The 25,516-nt window shown below is 32.6% G+C and overlaps 5 protein-coding genes across 8 annotated transcripts; 2 read left to right on the plus strand and 3 right to left on the minus strand.

Moving 5' to 3' along the window:
* Positions 1 to 478: 478 nt before the first annotated feature.
* On the minus strand, positions 479 to 6,957 carry Nplp1 (Neuropeptide-like precursor 1). The gene is made up of 6 exons (XM_085185632.1): positions 6,877 to 6,957; positions 4,185 to 4,283; positions 3,330 to 4,098; positions 3,106 to 3,259; positions 2,540 to 2,572; positions 479 to 1,888 (listed from the first exon to the last, which is right to left on the minus strand). The coding sequence occupies exons 2-6, from the start codon at positions 4,281 to 4,283 to the stop codon at positions 1,528 to 1,530; spliced, it is 1,416 nt and encodes a 471-aa protein (XP_085041758.1). The 5' UTR covers positions 6,877 to 6,957; the 3' UTR covers positions 479 to 1,527.
* Positions 6,958 to 10,256: 3,299 nt separating this feature from the next.
* Positions 10,257 to 15,275, minus strand: LOC146538992 (serendipity locus protein alpha-like). The gene is made up of 9 exons (XM_085185594.1): positions 15,070 to 15,275; positions 14,793 to 14,990; positions 14,440 to 14,688; positions 13,943 to 14,062; positions 12,930 to 13,305; positions 12,475 to 12,656; positions 12,211 to 12,403; positions 11,040 to 11,642; positions 10,257 to 10,700 (listed from the first exon to the last, which is right to left on the minus strand). Exons 1-9 carry the CDS (start codon positions 15,142 to 15,144, stop codon positions 10,405 to 10,407), a joined length of 2,292 nt encoding a protein of 763 aa, XP_085041720.1. The 5' UTR covers positions 15,145 to 15,275; the 3' UTR covers positions 10,257 to 10,404.
* Positions 15,276 to 16,323: 1,048 nt separating this feature from the next.
* On the plus strand, positions 16,324 to 17,960 carry LOC146538993 (myotrophin-like). The gene is made up of 4 exons (XM_085185627.1): positions 16,324 to 16,485; positions 16,696 to 16,806; positions 17,218 to 17,301; positions 17,458 to 17,960. The coding sequence occupies exons 1-4, from the start codon at positions 16,417 to 16,419 to the stop codon at positions 17,542 to 17,544; spliced, it is 351 nt and encodes a 116-aa protein (XP_085041753.1). The 5' UTR covers positions 16,324 to 16,416; the 3' UTR covers positions 17,545 to 17,960.
* A 720-nt stretch (positions 17,961 to 18,680) lies between these two features.
* Positions 18,681 to 19,882, minus strand: GXIVsPLA2 (phospholipase A2 group XII). Its single transcript, XM_085185599.1, has 3 exons — positions 19,454 to 19,882; positions 19,135 to 19,380; positions 18,681 to 19,042 (listed from the first exon to the last, which is right to left on the minus strand). The coding sequence occupies exons 1-3, from the start codon at positions 19,683 to 19,685 to the stop codon at positions 18,897 to 18,899; spliced, it is 624 nt and encodes a 207-aa protein (XP_085041725.1). The 5' UTR covers positions 19,686 to 19,882; the 3' UTR covers positions 18,681 to 18,896.
* Positions 19,883 to 19,930: 48 nt separating this feature from the next.
* LOC146538995 (uncharacterized) lies at positions 19,931 to 25,442 on the plus strand. 4 transcript variants are annotated; one of them, XR_014878000.1, is made up of 2 exons: positions 19,931 to 20,065; positions 25,265 to 25,442. XR_014878000.1 is itself a non-coding variant. In XM_085185595.1 (2 exons), exons 1-2 carry the CDS (start codon positions 23,944 to 23,946, stop codon positions 25,423 to 25,425), a joined length of 1,368 nt encoding a protein of 455 aa, XP_085041721.1. In that variant the 5' UTR covers positions 23,781 to 23,943; the 3' UTR covers positions 25,426 to 25,442. The 4 variants fall into 4 exon arrangements, 3 of the variants coding, with proteins under 3 accessions (XP_085041721.1, XP_085041723.1, XP_085041724.1); XM_085185595.1 differs by lacking the exon at positions 19,931 to 20,065 and adding an exon at positions 23,781 to 25,150; XM_085185597.1 differs by lacking the exon at positions 19,931 to 20,065 and adding an exon at positions 23,781 to 25,118.
* Positions 25,443 to 25,516: the final 74 nt, after the last annotated feature.

Consider the following 25,516-nt stretch of genomic DNA (forward strand, 5'->3'; position numbering starts at 1 on the left):
ATATCTACTAAATTTTATGAGAAAATTTACACTATTCACTATTCTTGACAAATGTTGTAAGACATTTATTTTGTTTTAGAATTAAAAGAATGTGTTTCTATCTGTCAACTGAATAGCATTGAAATAATAATTTCATCTTATAATTAAGGCTCTTCATTTCATTTACATTGTAGAGATTTTGTTAGGATCAGATATCTATATTATTAGATAGAACTAACGATCAAGCTGATGGAAACGAAAACTTTGAAACTAAATTTAAAAAAAGGATTAAAGATAACAAATAAAAGCCAGAAGCTAGTAAAAAGACACTCGGATCTCTGCTTCCATTCCACAGAATGGAAATGGAACCTACAATACTCACTGCGCCGTGATGGCCTTAATTAAGAAGAAAAGAAAAACAATTTACAATGTATAATTCAATAATTTGACTGCAAATTAAGTAAATATTTATTGATGAAGAAGAAATAAAACAATAATGTATTTGATTATAATCATTTATTTACAGTAAATAGGATTCTACTTGGTTAAATAGACGCCTACAATATCTTAAATATAATAATTATAATCTAGAAAGATGGAAAGAAGGCTACAGTATAAACTTTTCAAAATTATTATCTCAATGTGGTCACCAAACGTCGCACGTTTATTGTCAAAATTGTAGACAGTATAGAGAATAGGTTAAAGTACTTTATTAAAAAGCTAAGCTTAATTTAAATGTTAAAGATTTTATAAAATAATTAAATATGTAATTTATTTGTCAAACACAGCTAATTCTAGTCAGCGAAGAGACGACTTCGATATGTTAACAAATGTGTTTTTTTTTCATCACAACTCCTTACATAAATTTTCGTTTATATATCATAAAATGGAAGTTTATATGATTCAAGGAACAAGAAATAATGTTTAAAACAGTTCAAGTAGTATATAAGTTACTTACTCTGACTAACATTTAATAATTGTTTCTATAATATTTATTTAGACATATATGTAGTTTGCGATTGGCAACTCGTTCTTAACATCTAAAGATACAATACAGATCTGTTAGCCACGAGACGGCCAATGTCATTTTTATCCCATCCGAATTTGCCTTTACCGCTAGCTCATCAATAGGACTATATTTATTTATTTAAAAAATATATTTACTATATAATAAATTAATTAAATTTTTATTGTCAGAATTATTTGTGATCCCACTATATCAATAACTTTTGTTTGAAGTTTAGTTTTTGTTTAAGTCCTTTTCTAGATTACATTGAATTATCAACTGTAAAAAGGTACTTATTTAACTAGATGAGTAATCTCCTTTTCCAATCTTGTGATTTTCCAACGAAGCTGAGTGACATATGCAGTGCATGGTGAAGAAATTAGTTTCATGATGTTATAAAGAGTGGCGAAGAAATCGGTTAATTTTTTTTTTGTAGTTTATGACTTTTACCAGTTTAACCTTTATGGAACTAGTTTCCACCATGCAGAATTACTTTTAATTTATAGGTTCCGTGCAGCGTCACTCAACTTACAACCGCATAGCTACTCGTTCTTACGACGACTTGGTAAACTACTGTTGCGGTGACCCTTCCTCAAGAGGACATTATCAACAGCTGGAAGCACCAAGTACCTTTTCCCAGATGAACGATAGGGGACTTTCAATGATCTAAAATAGTAAAATTTGGGATCTTTCTGCCAGCGGTTTTTGGGAAATTCTGGGTAGGTAGGAGATAGTGGTGATTGGGGAAGGGGTGTGTTCGGCAGGGGGGTGTTCGGCAGGTCGTTGTTTAATGGTCGGTGGTTGTACCGGCCGGTCGGGTGCGAGTTAACAAGTATTGGCGGCGACGGTAAGTCGGTGTCGTCTGAATCGGGTGAGTCAGCTTCGGAATCAGAGAAATATTCCCTAGGAAAGATTAAATTTATTTTAACCATAATTACTCATCAATAAAAAAATATACAAAAATAATCGTAGGAAATTTTCTAAGAATCAAAAAAATATTAAAAATTGTTATTTATAAAACAAAACTAGTGGACCCGAACGCGGCTACGCCCGCTTGAACTATACGAATATTTATTAAATATATTTATGAAATTATTTTCAGTTTTCAATGGAGAGATGCGTTAAGCAAGCTCATTTTGGGTGACGTTTTCTAACAACAAACTTTGAAAATCGTTGCTTAGCAACGGCGGTTGTTATAAACATGGCGGGATAAATTGTATGTCAAATTAATAATTATTTTAATATATTAATATATATCGACAATATTACAAATATAAGAAAAAAAAGTATCCTATGTTCATCCCGGTACCCTCATTTGTCTCTATATGAGTATTTTATCACAATTAAATTAGCGGTTTGGGCCTGATTGCGTAAAAGACAGACAGACAGACAGACAGACAGACAGACAGAGTTACTTTCGAATTTATAATATAGGTATGGATAATTGTAAAATCGTTAAATAGATCCACAACTATATTTTATAATATTATTCTTTATAATAATATCAGGTAAGCAAAAACTGTAATCATAAAGACTGTTATTATTTCAACTTACCTAATCCCGAAATTCTCGTCAGGGGAATGCTTCCTGGAAAAGACTTTTAATTAAATACTCATCGAATAACTGTGGACATAACAGACGTATTGCTATCACATATATTAAACTAAACATTTAGCACACATTAAGATTCCTACAACATCCTCTCAAATTAAAACTTTAGTTTATCATATCTCTCAGTCTTGTCAAACTGTAGATATTTTTAAGCCCTGATGCCTATGCCCTAGGACTATTTTCTAATTATAGAAAAACATCGATACTAAATTTTCTTTGAGCACTTCTAAACACATAACATGCCACTATTAATTTTACTCTTATACATATATTGACCATATTTGGGCAATTATTTTACAAAGTAATTTCTAAAAACAAGTATAGCGAAAACCAGATGAATGGATCTTGAAAATACCTTCATAATTGTTCTGATGACTTTACTTTGTAAAACGCATATAACGATTAAAACACATAATCTCCTATTTATAACAAGCAAAGCAAGTCTGAATCTATCTACGTTAATAGCACATCGTATATATTACGAACGACGTATTCGAATATTTAAACACCTGTACAGTTCCTGACTAGGTAATAATAATCTGGCTCTTCCAGACCTACTATATCGGCCACCGGAAAATCTAAATGATGGCAATAAGCCTAAACGCGCCAGTGAGCCAATATGGCGTTTTTCAAAATTTTGACGCGCTACATCATCATCATCATCTGTAACATATATCAGTTCTAAATATAAATTTTATGAATGGAGATTTAAAAAATATCACTAACTACTTACCAACAGATCGCTTATCATCATTTTCATATTCATCAGGAGTAACGTCGTTGTTGGTAATTTCATCAGGAATGGAATAAATCGATCTCCTGTTTCTACTGCCGCCATCGATATAAATCGGTCTATAAAGCCCGTGAGCTGGCAGACCTACAGAACCTCTTTTCAAATTCCAGTAACCGTCGTAATCCATGTTATGATGTTCAACGTTTGGTGGAAATCCAAGGTCACTTCGTTTAAAAACTTGAGACAGTGGTGGAAGCATATCAGGATTAATACTTTGTTGGTAGTCGTATATTTCATTAAAATCTAAGGGGCCATCCATATCTGATAGGGGTGGTACAGAATTTTGATAAAATGGATAATAGTATTCATCTCCTACTATTTCATCTTTTTTGTGAATCAATCCATTACGAGCCAACGCGGCAATGTTTCTTTTATCGTTAGGTGGGTTGTATTGTCCTCTACCAAAGCGGTAACCATCTCGTGCTAGGGCCTGGATATTTCTTTTAATAGCGGAATAGCTGCGAAGTTTTGCAATTGAAGCTAAATTCCTTTTGTCGTGAGATCCATCATCGTCCTCCTCTTGCTTATCAGTTTCATCATATGGAGATCTGAATGTAGGAAGCTGTCCATTTTTAGCTAGCGTGGATATGCTCCTTTTAAATCCTTGTGGAGCGCCTCTTAAGTATCCGTCTCTAGCTAGAGCTGCTATATTTCGGCGAGGAAACGTTGGCCACGTATTTTCTGTATTGTCAATAGGTAATCCTATCACCTTTTCAAAAGAAAAGTTTAAGTTAACATATCACTGCAAACTTGTAAATTAAATATTAAGTAAAAAAGTGCATTCGTAAAACTCACCCCCTCAATATATAGGGAATACGCCAGAGCCAGCGTTGTAATACCTATTAGAAAGCCGTTACTGTGCCTTCTACAGCTTACTTGCATTTGATTCCTCATCTAAAAAATATTAAACTTATAGTCTATTCATTTAAGCATGAGACAAAATGTAAACAAAGAAATACTGCTCCCGAAACTTTTATGTAACTTTTTAATTTGTATTTAATTTGGTCCAGTTTTATTCATGTTTTAAAATATGAAAAATTATGCATTAAAAAAAACCAATCAAATTAGACAAGAAATTTAATATAAACAACAAAAGTCACGACGGAATCTCAAAAATATCTGGTTAAATTCAATGAATATTATAGATAGCTAGATATTTAAACAAAATTACTAATAACAAATTATGACTATTTGCTAAATAATCAGTATACCTCGTTGTAATTTAAATTAAAATAAACATCAATTTAAAAATTATAATTCCCTTTTATATTTTCAAAACAAAACCTAATTATCTCATGAAATACGAACCATCACTTTCCAATTCCAATAACAATAAAGTTACTTGCAGGTATTCGTAGCACTGCATGACAGTAATTGGCAGATTCAATTACATGCACCGTGCACGGTGCGCTCGCGGTACGCTCGCGTAACACATAAATATGAATATAGAATGATTGATAGCTATTTTCCCTGACATAGCTTTAATGATATTATTATTAGTTGAATTTCCTCTTATAATAGAGGTAGTTTTAGTTTATATTATGAAATAAAACGACAAAATATCGTTGTAACGCAGTACGACAGCGTCTAACTGTAAACGTTATGTTCGTAGGTTCAATCCACACTCGAGGGAATATTATTTTTATTTCCAAGCAATTTCTTTGAAATTGAAGTTGAAATTAATTCGGGACAACGATTAACGGATTTTATTCGATGATGATCTCTAAGTTTTCTCTGGCTACCCTTCTATTTGGAGGAAACCTATACCGTAAACCTGAATAAAACAAGAACAATGACACTCGAAATGTGTAAAGGATTTTTTTATGGAAAAAGGAAGGTAACTAGATACTCTCTTTGCATAGTAGTTGCCCCACTAAAAGAAATGAAACATTTACATAAATATATATTTCCATTTCTGACAAGGCAAAGTGCGGCGTTGAACTCCGCCACTCAACACGCAATGCCTTCAATTCGTCGGAAAGTGGGGAATGGAATGTCCTAACACTAGGTTCCCTCTGCCGTGTGCGAGATAGAGCGTGAAACTGATACTGATGAATAATCCCAATAAAAAAAATGACATCGATATATGCGTTTAATACACTGTAATATAGATATAAAATTTTTTTTTAACTGAAAATAATATACTGCAATATTCTTCTCCATTGTAATAATTCTTGCAGAAATTAAATTAATGTGAAACAATGAGAAACAGACCTTTTCAGTTTAAGATGTTAAACTGAAATGGAGAAAGTTTATATGGCATGAATAACGTAGCGAATAATAGAGCTCTTAATGAAACTACGCTTTTCAGTTTGTGAACAACTAATTTACCTACAAATTTAACCTACCTACATTACGTTTGATATTTTTTTTATTCTCTATAAAAAATATAAATATATTAATTAATTAACTAATTGTTGTTTTATTTGTAACCACTGGTGGCTCGTGTTTCGATTCCCAATCTTTCTAAAGCTTTACGCTTTTTAAAGCTTTACGCTGTATGCTATATACTCGTATAGCAGAGTAGGCAATGGGAACCTGATGTTGAGACAAGTTCCCCAGTTCCCGCTGTTTATTCGAGGTATTGCGTGTTGCGTGGCGAATCTCCAAGAGATGAAAAATTTAATTAATAATAAAATAATTTATTTCCCCATGTGGGAATCGAACCCACACACTTATCCTTGCCATTGCGGTCTCAAACAAAATATATTTAACCGTACAATGCAGTTTGCTGAATAAGAAAATTTAATTAAACTTTGCACTGCTTTTACAATGAACATTGTGGTTAATGCGGCGAAAGGTAAAACTAATTAATGTTTTCATATCATAATATGAACATTTTAATTTAATTCAAATATTTGATATATTTTTAAGTTACGAGCTTTCGATTAGGATAATTATAAGAATTTGGATGGACTGATTTTGATAAAACTGTAACTGTAATGTAAATTTTCTTAGTACCTTTAATGTAACTAACTATTAATAGTTAAGAGATGTATTGCTTTGTAAATAGATACATTATTATATATGCTCGATATTAAGTCGTCCGACTTATTTATATTTTATGTACGATTCAACTTTGTAGAGAAATAATATCCTGGTAAAATTATGCAGGTAAGGTAAGATAATTTATTATTTGTCTATTTTTAGAGTAAATATTAAATATAGTTAAAAAAGATACACCTTTAAAAGAAATAATTTTAACTGTTTAGAAAAAACCATAAACAATATAGAAAAACCCGTAAAAGTACCCACACAATAATATCAACGTTTCAATAAAAATATAATGATCTAAATTATTATAAAATGTTTAAACTTTAAATTTTAAATATTTATTATTATAATAAAGTGTAAATAAAATATGTGAATAAAAAACTTAAATAATTAATAAATAGAGTCGAGAATTTTATAGCTACGAGTCTACGAAGCGCTACACTGATTCATATAAAATATATGTAAATATATCATCCTAAGAAAACATACTTACTTTGCTGCTCAATCCACTTTAACACTGAAAACTTTTAAGTTCTTAATTATTTCTGTGTTTCTTACTTTGAGTGCTTGGCGGGAATGATGCTGGAGGCACAGAGATTGAGCTTTTATACCAAAAAGTAACGCTCATAGCGCACGCGTGTACAGAGGGCGAAATTTTTAGAATTTTCTTTTCACAGAATATGACCCTTAGTATATAACGAATAAGTATTATTTAGGGTAACACCATTTTAGTGTATGTAGGCGGAGTTTTCTAAATGCATGCTGCACTATTTGCACTCAAATTAATAGTATAGGCACTCACCTCACCTGTATATTTAAATAGAGTACTGTTAAGATAGCAATTAAATTTATATATAAACTAGTGGACCCGAACGCGGCTACGCCCGCTTGAACTACCCGAATATTTATTAAATATATTTATGATATTATTTTCAGTTTTCAATAGAGAGATGCGTTAAGCAAGCTCATTTTGGGTAACAACAAACTTTGCAAATCGTTGCTTAGCAACGGTCGCATAGCGACGGTTGTTATTAACATGGCGGAATAAATTGCATGTCAAATTAATAAGTATTTTAATATATTGGTATATATCGAAGATATTACAAATATGAGAAAAAAAGTATCCTATGCTCATCCCGAGACCTTCAAGTATCTCTATATGAGTATTTTATCACAATTAAATTAGCGGTTTGACCCTGATTGCGTAAAAGACAGACAGACAGAGTTACTTTCGGATTTATAATATAGGTATAGATATTTGAAGGTCTTATTGGAGGTCTTCGTTGTGAAACAAATTGAATCTAGATGTGTTATAGAGACCCTAGAGGGACTATATATTTGCATTTTACAGTAGAAGATATTTTAAAAGTACAAATAGTTTAAGATCTCATTTGGTCTTGTAATTAACAATTATGCTGATACATGGATGTATATCTAAGTTAATTTATTAATTTTATAATATAAAATATAAATAAAATAACGGGTAATTATTTTATAATAATTTCTGTCATAATATTGAAAAATAGAGTTCTCCAGTGTTGGTAATTACTAAGACTCGTACTAAGTGATGATGTTTAATATCCTTTTTTTTATTATTTTCATATATTTGTGTTAACAAGATAGAAGAGTTAAATAGTAAAATAGAAGAGTACCTGATAAGTGATCAACCAATTATCCTTGATGAAGTGCTTTCGGAGCTTGATTTTAAAAGCTCCACCGAAGCTTAATTACTCTGTCTTTTCCACTCATTCACAGTAAGTGATAAACTTACTTCTTTCTGGTAGAATGGTATGCATCCTACGCGCATATTTCAATTGTAAAAGATTAATTTTATACTTGAACTTCTTTAATAGAATGCATTTAAAGTATAGATAAAATTATTATTTTTTTCATTTATATAAAGGAAATACTGAAAATTCCAAAATCTAAGTATAACGATGTAGCGACAAAAACTAGTAATACTTAATTCAGTTTTACTTCTTCTTTCTTGAGGCCAGTCGTAGCGCAAGAGTACGCCGCGCTTCGCTCTCTTGTCGAGGCAAAGCGCTTCGCTCTCTTGTCGAGGCAAAGCGCTTCGCTCTCTTGTCGAGGCAAAGCACTTCGCTCTTTTGTCGAGGCAAAGCGCGGCGTTGAGTTTCAGCACTCAACACGCAATGCCAAGAATTCAGCGGAAAATCAAGAACAAAGTGTCTTAACACTAGGTTCCCTCTGCCTATCGCGCTGTGGCGAAATAGAGCGTGAATCTAGAAAAATGTTTTACATCTTATTATAAATATACATATAATATTATTTATAATATGAATTCATAGATAAGAAGAAACCCGAGTAAATGGACACCGAGCTGTAAGAGAACACCCCACTAATGAATAAAACTTTGACATTCCATTATTGTTAGTGTAGTTTCCATTAGCGGTTCGCCGTTCACGTCTTAAATACTAGACATCTGAAAGGCGGGAGAACATAAGAAACTTTATATCGGTATAGATTTCAATTAAAATATATTCTGAAATTATCAATGATTTCATATAGAAAATAATATTTGTAGCTTTTTAATACCTATTTTTGCATTAGGCTTATCTAAGTGTTAAAAAAACTTTTAAATAAGCTTTCTACATTTTATCATGGTGTATAGTACTTTAAAAAAACAAGCCCTTTTATTTGGTACCCATATTGGGTGAATTGTATAAAATGCGTAATCCGCCATTTTATTGCGGCGGCCATTTTGTATTAACAACAATATTGTTTATATATAATTTCATAAGGATCAGAAAAGAGGTCCTAATCCAAATTTCAGCTTAACCGGACACTGGGACGTTAGTCTAATTGAGCTATACACTAAAATTCATACTAACACGGCAAGTCAAAGAAAAGCTTGTAAAAAGTGTGTAGAATGAGTCCTAGTGTTTTATAATATGCATATTTAAATTATTACGTTAACGAAAACTAAATGTAATTACTGTCTTTATAGGTGTTTGCTGTGAAATTAACTAATACTTACTCACTTAATGATAAAATCATACTAAAAATTCATTATATCATTACTTTCAAATTCAACGAGGCAAAATGACTAAATATCATTGAGTCGCCTTAATGAAACTCTACACGATATGCAATCTGTAAAAAGGCTCACATAACGTTAGATACTGATTGGACGCGAAGGGAGCACTTAGTGTCCTTTTACTTGATTTATGCATAGAACTAACTAGCTTTCAAATATTTTTTAATAAAATATTTTTATATCTTATGAACCAGTGCTAAGCATACTATTTTTTTTTAACATAACGGTGTTTTAAATGAATATAAAAAAAACAGCTCGATTTATGTGATACGTAATAGGATACTATAATACATAAAAAAAATCAGCTTCACGCTGTATCCCGCACACAGCAGGGTAGGCAGAAGGAACCTAGTGTTAAAACACTCCGTTTCCCACTTTCTGAATTTTGAGAGCCCGAATTTTGGAGGCATTGCGTGTTGAGTGGCAGAACTCAACTCGCGCTTTGCCTCGACAACAGTGCAAAGAAATGGAAGTATAAACGTAAGTAAATATTTAACTTCCTCGAGTGGGGATCGAACCCACAGCCGTCGCGTTACATTCACACCCTTGTGCCGCTGCACCACGACGGCCTCAACTACTATATTACTATAATACATATTATTATATAATTTTTATCTTCTAAAAATAATTCTATTGTTTGTTTGATTCCTCCGACGTCTCATTTAGAGTTAATTACTTAGACAATTGGAAGTTTGGAAAATATAGTGTAACTGGTTAATGCCTAGGATGTCTCCAAGAGGTGCGAGTTCAAATCTGCTTAAAATTTTGCAAAAATTTTTATAAGAGGTATAAGTGTAGAGTATAATAAAACTAGATTATATTCAATTATTTATTCCCATAACCATGTAGATAATATATTACACGTATATAAATGGACGGATTTAAATTATACAAAATTATAAAGTATATAGTTTACTTATTTTATAAAATAACAAATAAATAGAGATTAAATATATTAATAGCTCATAAACTAGTCTCAATATGATATTTCAAATCACTCAATCTACTTTCGACCAAGTCCAAATCATTTATTCTCTCCAAAGTGTTGACGTCTGACGGCTGACTCATATTCGTGCAAGAGCTGTCATTGACACTAATGTTCCATATTTTTTTGAATTTCGAATCATTAACCATCAATTTTAGAACATTATTATTTAAATTATCGTTAATTTTTATTTTTTCTGTGTCAACTGTTGAATTGAAATATCGCCTGGGCATCGTAATATTAGTAGTGAGGTCGTTAATTTGATTCAAAAGGCCTGAAAAATAAAAAGACATGTTAAAAACACGACACTACTCCTAGGAAATTCACAATTCTTCAAAATGTATATGATTAGGAGGAGGAGGCGTATATTTAAGATTATTTTAAGTACCCATTCGGGAGTATGGATTATTTACATTTCCTCAATTTTATAACAAGGCCAAAGTTGTATTGAGTTTCGCCACTTAAGGACTGGTGCGCAAGGAACGCGATGTCTAAACACTAGGTTTCCTATGCCTATCTTGCTATATGCGAAATACACCGTGAAGCGAAAACAATATTTTGAAAATACGTCATTAGTAGACCATTAAAATAATATTTTAAAAAATATGCAAACCTGTAATTTGTAAACTTGTTGTATCATCTATTAGACTTTGTCTTTCTAATGTGACAGTTTCATTGAAATTTTCCTGTCTCTTTATGTGACTTTCAGTACATCTGCTTAGAACAGCTTTTCTAAGACATCTATTTTTTAATGGCGTATGATACAAAATCGATTGTTCTCGATGTTTTATTTTAATCTCCGATATGTTACAAACTTCATCCAATTGCAATGAGAAACTTAAATCATTATTTTGTTTCGATTTTAAATGTTTAGTTAATATAGCCAAAGGAAATCTTCCTGTCGACGACCTTATATTAGTTCTAGCAAAAATACTTCTGGTAACGTTATTAATTTTTTTCGGTGAATTGATATAAGTGTCGCCATTTTTTAAATCTACTGTGTGAGTGTTATTTTCTATTGGTTCTTCATAAAACTCGTCGTCATTTTTATGATTCATTATAGTATTGATCTTCTTGACCAATGTGTATAATAATTTGAGACGTTTTATTAATTGTTCTGTAGTAACGTTGTTTTGTGCTTTTGTCTTTTTCACGTCGTACAAATGATCACCTTTAGAACTTAACATGTTACAGACGATTTTACATTCTATTTGTACTGAAAAATAAAATATTTTACATAAAGCATTAATTTTATTGAAATTTTCCTGTTTACAAATATTTAATTTTTATATACATATTGGAGAATATATTATACTCTATAATTTTCAACGGCAACTGATATTTTCATGAGTTATGTAGTAACAGAAAAAAAATACAAATGTCTCCTTAAATTAACTAAATTTAAAAAAAACTGTGCTCCAAGAGACTGGCGCCTACGCGATCTCGAGATATATGGTCTTACAAACAAACAGACGAACTACAAAATAATCCTATAAGAGTTCCATTTTATCCTCTAGAAACCTAAAAAAGCAAATATTAACAAAATACCTACTGAATTAAATATAAGATTAACAGTCGGGACCGTCTGTTTAAATTATACAATTTTTCTTTAATTAATTGGTCAGAAATTTAGTGATAAGTGATACTTGCAAGGCTAAGAGAAAAGGATTGACGTAAGAATCACCAAAATTGGCGAAGGCGTTTTATCTCCGACCCTTTCGCGTCGTGCAAGCGTATAAAAACTATGTAGAACTATTTATAATTCTTAATATATAAAAAAATACCCTTATTCAAATCCATCAGTAACGGTGTAACAAGTTCACGTGAAGGCAACGCGTCGGGTTCAAACTGTTCATACACATTGAAAAAATCACAATAAACACTGCCAATATTAATGACTGAACACACTTTTTCATTATTATAAACATTTTCCTTTGTTATTTCCAATAACTTTTCATGCATCATTTGTTGAGCTTTCTATAAAAGTAATGAATAAATTAAGTTTCTTTTAATGTAAGTTATATATTTAACATAAAAACATTCCTTACCTCAGAAAAAGCCGCTGGATCTACTATTAAAAACACATTATCTCTTAATTGATTGACTTCTTGATTCCATATATTTATTAATATTGAAGTGTGTGCTCTGTGATGCGACATCATAACTGCTGGCACTAGGTATGGGTCCAGAGCTTCCAGGCTTGCTAAGGCACTGCGCAAAGTTAAAACTCCTGGAAAACAAAAAATAAGTTTATTTTAGCCAACTCCTTAACCAAAGACACTCAATTTTAATCGCCGCACTTTACCTTACCAGTGCGGAAAATGTAAATAATACATTTGCCTGATTGACAATCAAAACTCACAACTATTATAAAGTAAGATTTTACAATACATATATACAAATATATTATATACATATATTTAAATAAACATTTGTATAGTACAAGCGGGCATGACAGCGAGGGGGCCACTAGTTCTATATATAAATCAAAACCAATACATACTTTTTTGATCTGATGTACATGACATAGCAAATGATCCAATTTGTAACAGCCTTTCATTGTGCAAATCAAATTCTTTTACAAACAAGCAGTTACCAATATCTCCTTCATCAGTGCACATACATGTTGCCGTTCCTTCAAAATGCCCACTTAATTGTACGACAGGTGATATATTCTTAGTAAAACAATGAACAACCAATGCTAACAATGCTGTATTTGTATTAGTTTCCAAAGCATTTAAAACGTCCTTTAAAACATCTATTAAGAGATTCACATTTGACGGCTTAATTGGTAATTTCAGTGTGTCTACAGTCACAAGAACTGTGTCAAGGTCGCCATTTATTATATCACTAAGTAAGGCTTTTGTTTCTCTCAGAACCTAAAATGAAACATTTTTTAATTATATTTATTTATTTTAAAGAAAAAATAGTTTAAAACAATAATTTTAACACAATATATTTTTTTAAGCATTCAAATATTTGGAACTTTAGACTATGATTTGACATTGTGCTTTGTGTGTGATATGTGTGTGTTAGTACAGGGTCTGCTTTAAATATTGGTTCACATATAGTCATGGGTTCAATTCCAGTTCCACCACTCAACACCCAATCTGCATGTAACCTCAAAAACTGAGTGGGAAGTTGCTATATTAAATATATTAAATGTTAATATTGGGATTGATTGAGATTGTCGTGGTCCAGGGACAGCAGGGTGTGATTGTAACGCAACAGTTGTGGGGTTCAATCCCCATTTGAGGAAAAGAATTCTTCTTTATTAATATTTTCATTTCTTCATTCTGGCACCAAGGCAAATACCTCACATCGAGTTCCATCACTCAACAAGCAATACCTCGAAAAATCCAGTGGAAAGTAGGGAACAGCATCTTAACACTAGGTTCTCTCTGTCTGGGATAAATAATAATACAAATATTTATTATTATTAAATGTTAATATTTGCCACCATTTATTTTCAAAATGTGTGTCTTGCGTTTATTTAAAGCAAATAAAAAAAATTACCACTTGGCTGCGAGCTTTGACTACGTGTTGATCTGCTTGTAGGCAGAGTCGGCATAAAGTTATTGCTGACAATATCAACTCATCAATGGATGTGTGTAGGGCTTGGACACATTCAACAAGCTGAAAATTTCATGTTTAACTATAATTTGAATAATTTTAATTTCATTTTATAATTATAATAACTGTTGGGGAAATTAATATTTTTCTTGTAAGAGCAACATAACAAGGCAAACTGCAGTATTAAGTTTCACTTTTCAATACACAATTCAATGGAAAGTAAAGGGACAGTGTGTCTTAACAATAGGTTCCCTCTACCTACCCTGCAATGTGTATGATAATGTGAACCTGAGAATATTGATTGACATTGCGGCTTGATTGCATATTGTGACTATAAGTGTATATATTGTGAGAAATGTTTTAATTTTAAATTCACTCTGCTTACCATTTAAACAATTATATTTTTTAATATGTTTTCTTTGTTTATAATGTTTACTTACTTCATTTTTCCAGAGAATTGAGATGGAATTAGTTTCTTTTATATTATTCCTATATACAATATTACATAGTTTACTTAAAACATCGAATGTTTGGTCAATCCAGTTGACAAAATACATGGGTGCTATTAATATTGAACTGTTGAATGAATCAGACTCAACAATTGTAGGCTTACAATTTACAATATCTTCAATTGATAAAAGCTTTTGATAACACCAAGAAAGCCTCTCTAATGTGCATTGACGGCTTTCCTGCAACATGCATTAGTAAAAATTATTTGTATTAGTACTATCATATAATTTAAACTAGTATAATTTTATCAATGTAAATAAATATAATGAAAACGTTCACTTACCTGTAAATATAAGTCTTCCATATATTCTAGTTTAATTATTTCTAACAATGTTATAAAACATTTTCTTATTTGATCTGCACACAATGTATAAACATTTCGAATGTTACCAATATGATCTTTAAGAAATCCATCGTTTATAAGGTGTAATTTATTACTAATCCTTTGGAGCAAAGGATAAATTTTATTCATCAAAATGTCCTAAATTGTGTAGAAAATGTTAATAAGTAAAACTTAATTATTAAGTATTTTATCACTTGTATATTATTATTTATCTTACCACCGAAAATTTTACACATTCGTGAGACTCTTTTGGGAACTCAGTTAACTGTATATCAGTTTCATTTACAGACATTTTTTGGTGGTGTAAACAATGTAATATTCAAATAATTCAATAATTGCAACTTGTTACAAAAATATCACTGCAATTTAGATAACTAAAATAAATTTGAATTTCAACGGATTGAAAACAGATTATTAAAATATGTGCTAGCGAAATAATAGCGTTCCAACTCGATACTATATCGATAATGAAATATCACGTATGTAGATAATAGATACACATATGAATCCCAAATAGCCTAACTTGCATTACTTTTAGTTTTCAAAAGTACCAAATAAGAAAATTTTTGTATTGTAATTAATCAACCATAACTAAAAAATCTTTTGAGACTTTTACGATAAAAACTGGCAAAAATTTTCTTGATCTCGCATGGTCAAGTTTGCGTGTACGAGGTAAGTTATTTTATATATAAAACTATATTTCCATTATCAAATAAGGTATGAAATTTTATTATTATAAATGGTTAATATTTGTGTATATGCGCTAATAATAGGTACAGTATCGTATTAAAAATACTACGTCTATTCTAAAATTGATTTTAGACTAAGTAATATTTTTACTATAAATATAAAAACAATATATAATGAAGTACCAGCTACGTTGCATTTATCACATAGTATACAGTGTTTTAGATCACCTGTATCCTGCATATAGCAAGGTAGAAAGAGGGATCCTTGTGTAAAGACACTCTGTTGCACATTTTCCCCCCAATTTTTCGAGGCTTTTGCCTTGATGCCAGAGCTAAGAAATGGAAATTTTAATAAATAATATTTTTTTCACCCGAGTGAAAATCGAGCCCCTACCCGTGGCGTTAAATTGAATTGAAATAATTTTATTTTACCTAGATTTAAATACATGGCCCAGTATAAAAAAATATTCTTTAATGAAAACTCTCTAGAAAAAGATTTTATCTCTTGACCCCTTAATATCTAATTTCTATTCATCTCGCGTTATTGCTAACCGATACCTATTGTTCGTAATTTTATTATATGACGTACGGCATCGTGAATTCTTTCAGTAAATTTTCTGAAAGTATAAATTAAAGTAATTTATATGTAAATATCTACCAGAAATCTAATAATCACTATAATTAGCAATTATTTTATAATTGCCGAATTGCGCTTACTTAGATTATAGAATTAGCAAAATTTGTCTAATCTGTTGCTTTTTTTTGCAATCATTATTTTTTATCTGTTCGTACAATTTGCATCGAAGATTTTGATAGATTCATTGAACTTTATATTTCTAAGAAATAAACAGAGATAATTAAGAAAGTACATAATAATGAGTGAATTAGTTTGGGGTATCAAAAACGGCGATATAGACCAAGTTAAAGACATCGTGGAGAAAAATGTAAGACAAGTTTAAAAAATATATGATTAAAATTTTGATTCGTCATTAATATTAAAAGAATATATAATTGTTATTTAGCGTCCTAATATGTAAAATGTATAATAGTATAATAAGATACCAGTGTTACAGTAATTTGAAGTTATGTATATAATATCTACGTAATATTTAATTGTTTTAACTATATTATAATAATCCAAAACTAATCCTCAGAAAATTGATGTCAACGCGCTCATTGACGGCCGTGTTCCTCTTCATTATGCAGCCGATTACGGACAAACAGTTGTAGTAAACTACTTACTGGACAAGGGGGCTGACCCTAATGTATGTTATTTCATTGATTTTAATTTAGTGAAATTATATATATATATATTTATACGTAGTTAAAATAAATTAAGAAAGGAAGAAACGCAAGATTAGTGGAAATAATTGTGGAAAGGTGAATTGCTGCTGGTAACAGGATTAACCATGCTTTGGTGATTTACATATAGTAGAATAGAAAAGATGAATGCAGTGGAGATGTCTTTTTTTGTAGCAATCAGCTTAGCGGGCTGAATAATAATCAGTGATAAATAGTGAATATATAAAAAATAAATAAAAGTTGTTCAGCAGTGTGATGAGCTTCTATTTTAGTAGACTCATTTTATGTCTTCTTTTATATTTTGTGTTCATTAAACAAATCAAATATATTGTGTAGAGTGTAACATTAGTCTAATATTGCTTTCCTCATTTCAGATGGTTGATAAACATGGCATATCTGTGATTCTTGCTGCTATCTGGGAGGGACATACTGACTGTGTTAAAACATTATTGAAACATGTAAGTCCTCATAACTAAATATTATTGGGTGATTAATATGTAAAGTAAACATTTTTACAAAATTATTTTTTTCTAAAATTTTAATCAAAAGTCCTGCACTGATGCCAATCACATGGTAATTTAAGGAAAATTAATGCATCTTGCAACTTTTCACAGGGTGCATCTAAAAATGGCAAGACACCAGATGGGACTTCATATATTGATGCTGCAGAAAAAGATGAGATCAAGGAACTTCTAACATAGAAAGAGTCGCATAATATTTAAGTTAAACTTCACTCACATTCTCATTTTTTTAAAGCTATGATGAATTTAATATAAAAAGCAAAATTAATCACCACAAGATATTTACATGCATTTATTTATATTATAACATTTATATACAATCAATAGATGAAAAATATAAAGCATTGATGTGTTATGACTGCGTCCATTAGTAGTATTTTTTTGTAAACTAACAAGATACTTTTAAGTCGTGTAAACTAACAATGCGAAATTGTGAAATGTGTTTTAGATTTTGTGTCTACAGCATTTCTTTACTTCTAAAGGCCTATGCTCTAATCTAGCAAATAAATTATTTTATATTACAGAGAAGGCAACTAGGAAGTGTCAACATAAAAAGTAATTTTTATTGCAAAAATAAAAAAAATGTGATAATCAAATCGAATTTTATTTTGTGTTAATTGATGTTAAGAATTACAGATCTTGTAATTAAGAATATATTGTAATTTGAAATACTGTGCAGCCCTTTTAGTATAATTACATGCATTATATGCCATTTTACATTAATCCCTAAAACTTGAGATACATTTTAATTTATTTTATTTCTTAATTCTTAATGATCCATCTTTCCACAGTATACAACAAACCTGGAGTGATGCAATTTTAAACATTGGAGCAGCAACAGAAACAATTGAATCTAAAATTACTCACAATTATTTTGCATAAGTATGTTTCGGTAATAAGAAGTAAACAAAGAAACAATCTGTGTTGATTGATAGATTTCTTGATATATGGAGTTTCGAGTGTGCCAGTTGAGCACAACAACCTGTGTTACAACAGATATTTTTCATTGACGACAATGTCACACTGTAAGTCACATTGCCATCAATGAACAATGAAATTAAGATCTTATTTAAAATGTGAATACCACACAAAAGGTTCTAAGTGAAAAAGTTAAAAGGTAGGGATCAATATTAAAGACTATAATATCTTTAAGTTAACAATAAATGAAATCTTTTTGCCAACTCAAAATTAAAAATATACTCCAAGATAAATATTGTTTAAAAATATATAATTATATGTACACATTTTACTCCAATGTATATGTTTGTTCTAAGAGCTTTGTATAATTCATTACAGTCATCATTTCTCTAGGTAAATTTTTTTTTTCTTTCTGACTCAAGACACATTTATTTTTTGGTTAGGTTCCTATGGAATTGTTTTGAAATTGATTTTCTTACTCTATTTTGTAATCATTTTATTTTTCTTCAGCATAAAAAAAGTCTTAATTATTCGTAGTAATAAATATTATATTAATAAATATTATATATATATCTAATAATATTTTTAGATCACAATTTTTTTTATGAATTGCATTAGAATTCATCTTTGCCAGTGGTATATTTTTTATACTTATTTTTTGTAGCAGGACAATAACATGCATTCTTCTGTGCATCTAAATATGACTTACAACCAAGTGTAAGTGTTCCAGTAAAAAGTAATTTAGCTGCACCTTTACATCCTGCAACAAACATAAATAAAGTAATATAAAATAATCCATATTAAATATTTTCACAACAACATTTTTTAACAATTGTATACTTTACAACAAACCTTTGGTTATAGCATCTCCAGCAACATTAACACTTTTATATATATCACAGTAATTATATAAACATTTCTTAAATTCTAAGTCACATACTTCTTTTCCACTGTTACAAGTATCATAACATATATCATGTACATCACAACATTTTGTCATTTGTTCAATTGGTAGATACTCAGATGATATTTCAAAACCAAGAGAACCACAGCCATCAGATTTTGGTACATGATTCTTGTTGCGTATAGGTTTTTGTCCTAGAGAGAAGAATAATTAAGTTAAATAAAATATTTTATGTTATTCAACAATTGTAAAATGTAAAAATTGTACCTTCTGGACAGTTAAAAATACATTCTTCTTCTACAGCAGCATCAAAAACTTCATGTAAAGATTTAAATTTTTCTGCGACAGTTATTACGTTTTTAAAAACGTCTCCAAACACTGTTTCAGCTGAGAGCACAGCATCCTTTAGATTTCGTAACATACTCGAACCAAAGCCAGTATAAGCGTACGCAGCAAAAGTTAAGGCATAAATAAATATCTTTTTATATGGGATCTCCATTATTAAATATTATGTGTATGCTATGTTCTTTTACCATTTCTTTCTCTTAGAACGACTTAAGGTATTACTGACGTGTCTCATAGAAATTGGAAGCAAAAGTATTACACATCATTAACGTTATTTATATCCGAATGAAGTACAGTAATTCGAAATAAAATTTTGATTAGTATTTCGTGCTTATTAAAACTGTCAATGTCATTGTCATTTGTCAATAATAATATAGTATAGATATACTCGTATAGGGACTTCGCTGACGTTTGTTTTGGTTGACACACGTGTTAGTGAGAGTTTTGTTATTTTAGTGCTGATATCCCTCTTTTTTGTCGTTCAAGAAGTTGAAAGTTATAAAAGAATTTATCTTAGCAAGGTGGTTGGTTGTAGTAAGTGTTTGTGTTGTTTTGTATGTAGCGTAATTGTATTATAAAGTAGGTTAGGTTATTTTTATTGGCAATGGAGCCGGTTCGACCTCCTGATCCCCCTGATCCTGGAGGTAGTATGGACTCACAGTTGTCGTCTAGAAAGAGACAAAGTGGAGACTCACCAGCTAACAGTGATGGTCTCATTAAAAAAACAATAATAAATCCCGATACCGCTACACCCTCAATCCAGAATTTGTATGTACATCCTTCCTTATCCGAGAGCCCAAAATCCTATCTAGAATCCGATAAAGGCCCTTTCATTGTTTATGTGTCGAGGGAAACTCCAGACCCCGCTGCGGGTACCGCTATTAAAGCAATAAAATTTGGCCAGTTCCTACATAGGAATAAAGTTTCTGATATTACTAAGGATGGTGTTAAGAACATTGGACGCAATAAAATTAGTGTTCAATTCTCAACGGCTACTGCAGCGAATTTATTTTTAACTAACCCAGTATTGAGTTTGTGTAAATATGTCGCCATTATTCCAACATTTAATATAACTAGAATGGGCATAATAAGAGATGTTCCCGTAGACTTTTCGTTAGACGAGCTTGTCGAATCATTGGTGTTTCCCTCTGGAAGTGGACTAGTGATGAAAGCAAGGAGGCTGAACAGGAAGAATGTTAGTGAGGGGGTGACTACATGGATTCCGACACAGTCGGTTGTGGTCACTTTCCGTGGACAAGAGTTGCCTGATAGGGTCTTTTCCTATCATTCCTCGCTTCCTGTAGAACCATACAAATTCCCAACAATACAATGTCTGAATTGCTGTCGTTTTGGCCACATTAAATCACAGTGCCGATCAAAGCCCAGGTGCTACAGGTGTTCCCAGGATCATACTGGAGATACATGTGACGCAACCAAAGAAAATTCAAACTGCTTATATTGTGCTAGCAAGCATTATTCAACAGACAAGGACTGTCCTGAGTTTGCAAGGCAGCAGTCCATCAAAATTGCAATGTCCCAAGAGTGCATTTCTTACATAGAAGCATCCTCCCGTTTCCCTCCTGTTAAACAATCCTATGCAGATATTGCTAAGGTTATGTTTTCCCCTCATGTTTCCTCAACGCCTATCCCTCACCAGCTTGCTCCTGTACCACTTAGTAAGTCCTACCGTAAGACCATTTTCCAAACCCCACGTCCCCGCGCTCCTCTTGCAAAGGGATTTGATAGACAAGCTCACCAGTCCATAATTGGTAATAATTCCTCCTCCCTTCCTAATGGTTGTGCTCTCAATCAAAGTCTTGACAACTCAACAGCATCTAAAAATGATCTGTTAGGTGCCCTAACAGATATTCTTGTGAGCATAATTTCCACCTTTGATGAACTTTCTTTACCGTCCCACGTTGCCTTAAATCTTTCCAAAATTTGCAATAAGTTCCTTAATAATGGCGCCACTGAAATTCCTGCAATGGAACAGTAAAAGTATTCGGCCTAAAAGGCACGAACTACTTAATATTGTTTCACTGCATGAGCCTATCATTGTTGCCCTCTCGGAGACATGGCTGTTGCCTGGCTCTCCTTTTAGGGTGCCGGGCTTCTCCTGTCTAAGGGAGGACAGGAATGATGGGTATGGAGGTAGTGCTATCCTTATCCGGCACTCCTCTCCTTATTCCCGTATTCCTCTCCCAACTCACAGTCAACAGATTAATGCTGTTGCTGTGAGGGCCTTTGATATTTCCTTTCTATCTGTCTATATCCCCCGTCCTTCCTCTTCTATCTTCCTAGAGCTTAAATCTATCATCTCTTCGCTTCCTAGTCCTGTGTTGGTCCTGGGTGATTTTAACACTCATCACACTTTGTGGGGGTGTTATTACTGTGATGGATTTTCACCTTCGTTGGTGGACATGATTGATGATGTAGATCTTTGCATACTCAATGATGGATCGCCGACTCGTAGGGTTAATCCTAATCAGAATCCTAGGACTGCCATTGACCTCTCCTTATCTTCTCCTTCCCTTGCTCCCAAATTATCTTGGTCCATTCTTCCTTCCACCTTTGGTAGTGATCACTTCCCAATTCTTTTATCTCTTAGTAATAGACCACTACCTACACCAAATCCTTATCCGCTTCTCAAATTTAATTTAAAAAAAGCTAACTGGATTGAGTATGCTGACTCTGTGGATTGTATGTTGTCCAATTTTCCTGAATCTATTGATTATGAGAATGTCATTGTTTATTATGATCGGTTTGTCTCAGCCATTTTAGCTGCGGCAGACTCTCATATCCCCAAAAAGCTCTCCATTCAGAACCAGATGCTTTCCAATCCCTGGTGGGATCAGGAATGCTCTGACTCTGTCGATCGGCGAATATCTGCCGAGGTGTCATACGCAGTCTCTATGACAATGGAGAATTACGATGAGTATCTACGTACCGATACGCAATTTAGGAATTTGATTTGGAAGAAGAAAAAACTTGGTTGGGTTAATTTTTGTGAATCCCTTAGTCCCCGCTCCTCTTCTTCCCTTGTCTGGACAAATGTTAAGAGATTTCGCCGGTCACTTAACAATGTCGACAGTCCTAATTCCAATAATCCTTCCATTTGGCTTAATGATTTTGCAGACAAATTAGCTCCTCCTTTTGTTCCATCACAAGACCTCCTTACATCCACGCTGGTTGTATCTTCAGAGGAAATGGATACCTCCTTTTCCTTTGAAGAACTCAAAAACATCTTAGCGGATTTAAAAGACACTAGTCCAGGAGAAGATGGTGTCTATTATTCTTTCATCACTAGACTTAGTCAGAAAGCTAAACTCGTCTTTTTAAGTATAATTAATAATATATTTCAATCAGGCAATATCCCCAACTCGTGGAAATCCCAAATTATTGTCCCTATCCTTAAACCTGGAAAATGTTCATCTGATCCTAACTCTTACAGACCCATTGCCCTATCATCAACATTATCAAAAATTACTGAGCGGCTTTTAAAAAATCGACTGGAATGGATAGTGGAAAGTAGAAATATCTTAGCTCCCTCTCAGTTTGGCTTTAGAAAGGGGTTAAGTACTACAGATAGTCTCAGCATTTTTGCTACAGACATTCGAAAAGCTTTTGCCAAAGGAGAGTATTTGGTGGGTGTTTTCCTAGATGTTGCCTCTGCGTATGACAATGTCCTTCCTCCGGTGCTCAGGCAGAAAATGCAACAGCTGAGCATCCCGCCGAGGTTGATCCATTTCATATGTAATTTGCTAACTGGTAGAACGGTGTCTGTTAAACATCCCCTTCTTACTGTTCCTCCCAGACATGTCTGGAAAGGACTTCCTCAGGGCTCAGCTCTCAGTCCTCTGTTGTATAATATTTACACACATGACCTCGAATTGTCTGTTAATAATTTTTGTAATATCCTTCAGTATGCTGATGACATCGTCCTTTATCACAGCTCAAATTCTGTGGAGGACATAACTTATCGATTAAATACTGCTTTGCACTACCTTAACCAGTGGCTCTCTTCACACGGTCTGGCATTATCTGTAGCAAAGTGCCAGGCGGTGGTTTTTACCAAAAGGAGAGTTATACCAAACTTTGAAATTGTTTATGATAATCAACACATAAATTTTGCAGAAAATGTTAAATTTTTAGGCATGGTTTTTGATAAAAGACTGAATGGAATTGCCCATGCTGAATATCTCACTAGAAAGTGTGAAAAAGGCATTAATGCTTTAAGAGTTGTATCTGGTGTGTGGTGGGGTGCACACCCTTATACTCAAAAACTACTGTACAATGCCATAATCCGTAGTCATATTGATTACGGATTGTTTGTTCTAGACCCCTTTAACAAAGTTGCTACTGAAAAACTTAATCGTATACAATACAAGTGTCTACGCATTATTTTAGGTGCAATGAAGTCTTCCCCCACCAATGCTCTGCAGGTGGAGTGTGTGGATCCCCCCCTTCCTATCCGCCGACAATTCCTGTCTGACCGATTTGTAGGCAAAATGTTACAGCTGTCTTCCCATCCCTTATTGCCTAAGCTATCTGAGCTAGCGGACCTCATCCCCCGCGGCAAACCGCTCCCATACTTGCTCAATAGCTTCCTTAAAATTACTTCCCTTCCTCATCCCTTGTCCAGTAGTCCATCTAATCCTTTATTTTGTACGCCTTATCGGGCTTTAGTACACCATCCTTCTGTTATCACTAATCTTGGCCTATCCAAGGGAGCTGTTGACACCAATGCAATGTTTCAATCCAAGGTAAATGAAAATTGGCCAAACCATGTCCTCATCTTTACAGATGCATCGAAGCTTTCAAAGGAAAGCTGTGTTGGTGCAGCTTGCTGGATACCAAAATTCAAAATTATATTACAATTTAAATGTCCTCCCGAATCATCTGTGTTTACAGGAGAGGCTGTTGCTTTGTTGGAAGCAATCCTGTTCACACTCTCCCACGATTTTAAACAGACTGTTATCTTTACTGACTCATTAAGCTGCATATTGGCTATAAAGGGAAATCCGTTTCATAGTAGATTGAGATCTTCCATAATTTTAAGGATTCGTGAAGAACTGTACTCATGTTATCTAAAGGGTTTAGATGTTACTTTGGCATGGATTCCAGGGCATTCTGGAATCAGTGGGAATGAATCTGCAGACTCTTGTGCTAAATTAGCCATCCAGTGTGGTACTTTAGATCACTTTTCTATTTCGGCTCAGGATCTGCTGTCTCTTGCACAAGCTCATTTGGATTTGTCATGGACTAAATTCTGGGAATTGTCAAAATCTCAGAAAGGTAAGTATTATGCCACTATTCAACCCAATATCCCAAGGCGACCTTGGTTTTTTTCTCAAAAAATTACTGAACGGAGGGTTTTATCAACTATTTGTCGTTTGCGCCTTGGGCATGCTTGTACGCCTGTGCACCTAGCCAAGATCAGGGTCAGGGACCACTCACTGTGTGAATGTGGGCTGGACGACGGTTCACCTTCCCACATACTTTTTTCCTGTCCTAAATTAATTCATCCCTTATATGATGTTCTTCCTTATAAAGTTCCCCGTCCTCTTAGTGTTCAATGTTTGTTAATGTTTGTGTTTAGTCCTCTATGTAAATTTTTATGTAAATATATTAGATATAATAATATTAAACTATAAATTAATATATTTGTAAAATACTATTTACTACTAACTCATGTTCATGTATATATTTATTTTATGATTTTTTATTTTATAGGTGAAGGCAACACTTTAACTGGACTCTTTTTGACATGCATTCTCCTATCGTGTAATATAATCTCTTTTTTACCGTACAACCTCCTTTGTGTGTTCTCCATACAACGTGACATTGGCGAAGTGAATAGTGCTCAACTGGCACGCTCGAAGCGCCATAAATAAAGAACCGAACCGTACTCGTATAGGTAAATACTAAATAGTAACTGTGTACAGTGCGTGCCCTTTGGGTATATGTGCTCTGTGGTACTGACTC

This window comes from Heliconius melpomene, chromosome 5, assembly GCF_056956725.1.
Source record: "Heliconius melpomene rosina isolate 202511_hmr_F chromosome 5, ASM5695672v1, whole genome shotgun sequence".
Taxonomy (NCBI): domain Eukaryota; kingdom Metazoa; phylum Arthropoda; class Insecta; order Lepidoptera; family Nymphalidae; genus Heliconius; species Heliconius melpomene.

Bases quoted from the DNA above. Each gene is read 5' to 3' on its own strand.
- Nplp1 (XM_085185632.1), bottom strand. From the start codon at position 4,283: ATGAGGAATCAAATGCAAGTAAGCTGTAGAAGGCACAGTAACGGCTTT. The intron at 2,573-3,105 runs GTGTTTAAATAT...AGTCTTTTCCAG, and splicing joins CCTAGTCAGGAACTGTACAG to GAAGCATTCCCCTGACGAGA. The intron at 1,889-2,539 runs GTAAGTTGAAAT...AATCTTTCCTAG, and splicing joins GACGAGAATTTCGGGATTAG to GGAATATTTCTCTGATTCCG.
- LOC146538992 (XM_085185594.1), bottom strand. From the start codon at position 15,144: ATGTCTGTAAATGAAACTGATATACAGTTAACTGAGTTCCCAAAAGAG. The intron at 14,991-15,069 runs GTAAGATAAATA...TACACAATTTAG, and splicing joins AATGTGTAAAATTTTCGGTG to GACATTTTGATGAATAAAAT. The intron at 10,701-11,039 runs GTTTGCATATTT...TTTATTTTTCAG, and splicing joins AACAAGTTTACAAATTACAG to GCCTTTTGAATCAAATTAAC.
- LOC146538993 (XM_085185627.1), top strand. From the start codon at position 16,417: ATGAGTGAATTAGTTTGGGGTATCAAAAACGGCGATATAGACCAAGTT. The intron at 16,486-16,695 runs GTAAGACAAGTT...ACTAATCCTCAG, and splicing joins AAGACATCGTGGAGAAAAAT to AAAATTGATGTCAACGCGCT. The intron at 16,807-17,217 runs GTATGTTATTTC...TCCTCATTTCAG, and splicing joins ACAAGGGGGCTGACCCTAAT to ATGGTTGATAAACATGGCAT.
- GXIVsPLA2 (XM_085185599.1), bottom strand. From the start codon at position 19,685: ATGGAGATCCCATATAAAAAGATATTTATTTATGCCTTAACTTTTGCT. The intron at 19,381-19,453 runs GTACAATTTTTA...TCTTCTCTCTAG, and splicing joins TATTTTTAACTGTCCAGAAG to GACAAAAACCTATACGCAAC. The intron at 19,043-19,134 runs GTTTGTTGTAAA...TGTTTGTTGCAG, and splicing joins TGGAGATGCTATAACCAAAG to GATGTAAAGGTGCAGCTAAA.
- LOC146538995 (XM_085185595.1), top strand. From the start codon at position 23,944: ATGAAGTCTTCCCCCACCAATGCTCTGCAGGTGGAGTGTGTGGATCCC. The intron at 25,151-25,264 runs GTAAATATATTA...TTTATTTTATAG, and splicing joins TCCTCTATGTAAATTTTTAT to GTGAAGGCAACACTTTAACT.